This window comes from Crocodylus porosus, unplaced genomic scaffold (assembly GCF_001723895.1).
Source record: "Crocodylus porosus isolate Cpor-Errol unplaced genomic scaffold, CroPor_comp1, whole genome shotgun sequence".
Taxonomy (NCBI): Eukaryota; Metazoa; Chordata; order Crocodylia; family Crocodylidae; genus Crocodylus; species Crocodylus porosus.
Window position 1 is genome coordinate 29,591,336 of NW_017728951.1, and position 6,005 is coordinate 29,597,340.

General features: G+C 37.1%; 1 protein-coding gene across 1 annotated transcript in view; it reads right to left on the bottom strand.

The window, feature by feature from the left end:
• Positions 1-6,005, bottom strand: part of IDE (insulin degrading enzyme) — a 115,311-nt gene that overhangs the window by 9,626 nt on the left and 99,680 nt on the right. Inside the window, exon 20 of the mRNA XM_019555515.1 lies at positions 4,497-4,558. Within this exon, the coding sequence (XP_019411060.1) occupies positions 4,497-4,558 (62 nt within the window). The remainder of the gene's footprint in view (positions 1-4,496; positions 4,559-6,005) is intronic.

Consider the following 6,005-nt stretch of genomic DNA (forward strand, 5'->3'; position numbering starts at 1 on the left):
CAACCCCTCCCACCCAGTGCACAGTGGGATTGGGGCTGGGAGGCCCAGAACTGCCCTCCTCCTGACCTCTGACACCAGGATTGGGCCCTGGGCCTTTGCATCACCCCCTCCCAGCCGCCACATGCCAGGATTGGGCCCTGGGGCCTCTGTGCCACCACCCATCACAGCATGCTAGGATTGGGTGCCTGACCCAGAAATTTGGCAGCAGGCTGGTGAAGCCACTACTCTCCTGCTGCCAAATTTCTGGACCTGTCGAGACCTCCACTGGCTGGATGGCATGGGGCAATGGGCCAGATCTGGACTGCAGGCCAGGGATTGAGCACCCCCTGTACAGGACACCACTTGTCACAACAAGTGCTACGGAATTTTTTACTAATTTATTTTCTCTTTTTAATTTTTAAGTAGTCTCCCCATATTTTCATATGATACAAGATGATTAAAAAAGCACATTAAATTTTCACCATGCCATTCAAACAGCAATAGATTTTTAAACAACAATGTAAAATATGAGCTAAAATAGAAAGTGAAGTAAGAATTTCCTTGACTAATGAAAATGGTAAACAAAAGACAGAAGTTATAAAGGAAAAGTTTGACACATTCACCCAAAACTCTTCTTCATTTTTGCTGTTTTCTCATACTGCTGTAGACTACTATACCATATTTTCCTGGGTCAATATTTATTATGCCTGTGTGAAGTTGCTAAATAATTTTAGACAGCATGCCATGGATAGATGGCAACGTTTGCAAAAGGCTACCAATGTTTAAACATTCTTTTGCAGCAAATACCTGAACAATATTTTCTCTTGTTTACATTAAGAACACAAGACTAAAGAGCTACTTGATAACCATATAAATCTTACAGAATATTAAATACAAGAACTTTAGTCATGTATCTTACTGAAGTAGAGCTAAGCAGGTTTTGATTGCACTCAAAAAATATCCATACTTTACCAAATGAAATTTGGAATATTTCAGCACAAATAATTAAAATGTTTTATAAAAGTGTAAGTAACTGAAAACAGGTGCTTCATGCAGCCTTAACCATAGTAGCTGCTGTCTTTGCCTGGTACAATCTGCATAATCAAATTCTGCTACAGTTATTTTTTAAATCTCACTGCAGATGGCAGTCAATTAAGAGAAAAATTTACTTTAAATCTGCATGGTAGGAAAAGAATATAATCTGGAATCAGAGACTGGAATTGGTCACAGATGAGATGACAGACCCTTATGATAATTTTAACCAAGCAAATGTCTAGCTGAACAATACAGGCTTTTGCAGAACATACTACAAATGAAAAGTAAATATTGACTGAAAATTTACATTAGTGAGAAAGGGTAACAGGAATACATGGTACGACCCACAATAGAAAAATAAATAAAATGATAATGAAGTAGCCAATAAGATCATAATGATTAAAATATTTTGAAGTACAAATCATTTACAGCTCCTTTCCCATTAAAAACTATACTAACTGATCCAGATGGATAAAGAGAGGGAGTCAGTCATATTGGCATAAGCTAGCTTGACTGAATTCCATTCTGACTACTGAACTGCTACACTCAGACTATATAATACTATAGATAGAAATGTGTAGTTATATGTTATTCTGATGCAAATCCATTGAAATCTAGCTTAACGTGGAAAAATTCCAATCAGTACAAACTAGAAAACAATGTACATTTATAATGAAATGCATATGAAAAACAGCTATTATAAATTTTCTGATTTCAAGGAGCATAGCAAAAGTTGATTAGTAGTTACTACTGTAAATGTTTTAATCCTTCTTCCTAATACAGTTAGAGTATTTTTCTTTATATTGATCAGATAGCCTAAAATAGGGTCATTTTATAAACAAACTGCTTCTATGTATTGAAATAATTTATGTAATGGGCATGTGTCCTATGCATGATTAGAATAATAGCAAGTTGGGGTGGGAAGGACCTCAAGAGGCCATCTAATCCAACCCCCTGCTCAACTCAGGACCATCCCCAACTAGTTCATCTGAAACAAAGTTTTGTCTAACCAGGTTTTGAAAACCTCCAAGGATGGAGCTTCCACCACCTCCCTGGGTAACCTGTTCCAGGGTTTTACCACCATCCTAGTGAGAAAATTCTTCTTAGTATCTAACCTAAACTTCCCCTGCTGCAACTTGAGACCATTGTTCCTTGTTCATTTATCTGCCATCGCTGAGAACACTCTAGCTCCATCCTCCTTTGAATCCCACTTCAGGTAGTTGAAGGCTGCTGTTAAGTCCCCTCTTGGTGTTCTCTTTAGACTAAATAAACCCAGTTCCCTCAGTCTTTCCTCACAAGTCATGTACCCCAACCCCCTCACCATTTTCACTGCCCTCTGTTGGACTCTCTCCAATCTGTCCACATCCTTTCTGTACCAACAAGCCTCCCGGGCCTAAAACTGAACATAGTACTCTAAATGTGGCCTCACCAGTACAGAATAGAGGGAAATAATCACTTACCTTGACCTACTGGCAAGACATCTACCAACGCAGCCCAGTACGCCCTTAGCCTTCTTGGCAATAAGGGCACACTGATTAGAGGAAAACAACTTAACTAGCTGATGGTAACACTCAAATATTTATCACTGACAAAGGATTAACACTGATCAGTCAAATTATGGTGGAAAACTCCCAATATGTGGCTCTTAATTCATCTAGTTCTCATAAAACAATTTAAAAAGTTCTCATAAACATTTTAAAAAGTAAAAAAAGCTCAGTCTTTGCCAGAACAATGAAATAACTACCCAACCACCTATTGTATTACCATAAAAGAAGAAATCCAACTTTTTAATTTTTTTGAAAGAAATGCATTTTCAGCATGAACAGGTAATATTTCTGCTGCTGAGTGGGATAAAAGCGTGGAAATGTTAAATGTGCTGCAATATACATCTCTGAATTAAGTGATTTTAGAATTTTCTACTTTCATGAAGGTCTCCAATATTTAATCTTTGCATGTTTATTATATAAAGTTTTATTTTTCTATTTTTACTGGATGCGCAAGCGGTTTTTTTTCTTTTTCATAAACCGTTCTTGTATGAATCAATCCTTGGTCAACAGTGATCAAAAGTCACTATCATCTGATGGCTGATCAGCCAAGAGTATGAAGTAAATCAGATGCCTCCTAGTGAGCAGGAGGCATAAATGACACCTCAGCAGAACCAAAGAGTTAAACGGCTCTGAAAGCTTCAGCTTATATCCATAGAAGTCAATCGTAGAGAACAGAGATTTTTATTTTGTGACAAGGGACCACTAGAAAATTAGATATACCTAGGAAATTCAGCTGAAACCTGGCTTCTAAATTTCAAGGAAAGTACTTTACTTTTCTTTATTGTCCCTTTGGGACTTCTGGTAAATGGCCAACTATAAGGGAATATGAGCTTAGAAGGGTTTGTTGGGAAGTTGACCATATCCCTTAATTCTACAGAATAAGACCTTGAGAGTGGGCATTGCTGCAGCTAGCTCCCTAGGATTTTGGATGGTCTGCTGAGAACTCCTTCAAGATTTTACTGTAAGAAAATTTTAACCATTTTTGAGGAAAAACAGCAAAACTGCTCTTCCTTAATGAGAACAGCAGAAGTTAAAGAATGCTGAAGATGTACTTTAGTATGAATTTGGAGTGTTTCTTATGATTCAAGGTAATGGAAAAATAATAGGGACAAAAAAATCCCTATTAATGTTTTAATTATAAGAGAATCAGACATAGAAACACATTATTGATATCCGATGCTTTTGAAAGTACTCTTTGAATCATGATTTGCTCTTTAAGGGATACATTATATTACACAATAATTAAAATGTTCATCATCAAACCTAAAATATGCTAGAAGGCAAAAGAAGGAAGCCCAGCTTACCTCTTGCAAGGTAAATGTTTTTGTAATTTCTCATACTGGACATCTACACAAATATTTTCATCTTAATGCGAGTTGCATGCAGCACATGAGTAAAATTCCTGCAAATCTCTTCTTTACATACATATAAGAGGTATAATTGAATTCCTGCCCAGGGCAGGAGGTTGGACCTGATAATCTGTTTAGGTCCCTTCTGACCCTAAGCACTATGAAACTATGAAAATATCAACACCTGTGGGCAAGAAGCAAAAGTCTGAGAAGTCTTTTGCACCGTATGCATCCAGGAAAAAATAAGCAAAACCATCTTTTCAATCAATCCGAAAAAAAATGGAAAGAATAAAGTAACAAATGTGACAACAAAGGCTATTACGGGTCAAGGGAGAGGAATAGCCGTTGGTAAGAACGGGTAGAAAAAGAGGAGGAAATTGGTAGGAATACATTCCTCTTGTACTCACTGACAGAGTGCAAGTTCCCATTAAACTCAGCAGGTATATTTGAAGAAACCAAGTACTGAGGTATCTGGATCAGTTATGTTATTTTAATAAAGTGGACATAAACCTATTAACTTGTGACTCAGATAACCCTATGAAAATGTATTCTTTCAGTGAAAAAAAATTCTAAATATATAACTTACCTTATAGAACTGTATAATATCATCCTTTGTCAGAGTCTTTAGATATGCCACTTCAGTGTTATCTGAACAACAACAGCAATAATTAAAACAAGATGCAGCTAGCAAAGCACAGCTAGTTATTATCACAGTATTTGTTCAAAGTACTTATTTTATAAAATTTAGATAGTACAATTAACTGTAAATAACATGCTTTTCATTCTTAACTTACAAGCTATTTGAGTCTGAAAAACAAAACGTCAGAAGAAGCTTGAAAAAAACTACACAAAATACACCCAGCTGATTGAATGTACTAAAAAAGAAGGAAGTATACATATTTTTTAAAAAGTACTGATTGAACTGGTATCTAAAAAGGTATGTGTATGCTGAATCCCATCTTCAAAATCAGATACTAATTACAGGTGTATCTTATTTACAGTTAGGGAAACTTATTTAAGAAACAGTACAGTTTTATAATAGTACGCAAAGGAAAGTGCAATTATGTCTTAGTGAAATCAATGAGAGAGGAGAGGAACTGACTCAGTACATGTATCAAGGTTTTTATATTAGTATTTTCAAATATAAATAAATGTCAATTTTGGTATGCTCGTATCTCTTATAATAAAGAGAGACAGTATAAAAGGAGTAACCATGTAGGGCAGGTAAAATACGTTTTAAGAAATTAAATATTCAGGCAGGCAAATATGCAACTATTGAAGTCAAAGACAGGCTAGAATTACTTTACAGTAAGGCCAAAGTATACCACAATACAAGATGATTCATGGCTAAACAGTTCACAGCCAAGGAAAATCTGACACCGCGAAAGGTCAGATCACTGAATGGAAAAGCACTTAAGTATCAGCAGGAAAAAAAGGGGCCAATGTGTAAAACTTGAAAGTTGAAAATTCAGGGTAAATTGAATTAAATCAGCCATATAAATCGCCAGTGGAAAGCCTTGATCTAAAGCTGGGCTCTCCAAATTTCTCAGTGGATATAACCACATGGGCTGCCCACTCCGCAGGCCACCTGCCACACTGTGGTAGCCTCCACGCTGCATTGCGTGGGGGCCACCACATGGCAGTTAACCCCTGCTGTGCTGTAGAAGCCTGCAGGTTCCTTCAGAAGCACCCCCAGGGGCAGGGGCAGGCAGCAGCAGCTGGAAGAGGGAGACGGACCGAGATCCCAGAGACTTCTGATGACAGCAGCTGAAGAGATGCACCAAATGTAGGGTAAACACTATGTTTAATTGTATATTTACATGATTTAATGATTGTATTAACCAAAAAGGATGAACCTTTCTTTAAAACAGCATTTCCCAAACCTTTTGAGCTTATACATTTGCAGAGGAAAGTTGGGCAATCTTGCTGCTGCTTCTCTTCCTTCCAATTCTCACATAGCCCACTATTTCAGCTCCTGATTCCCTAGCCTTCAATTCCCTCACTGGCAACAGTCATGTTTTTATTATCCAGAGGGACACACTATAACTATGTATATTATAGTGTACTTGTAGTTATTTAAGTTAATATTTTAGGC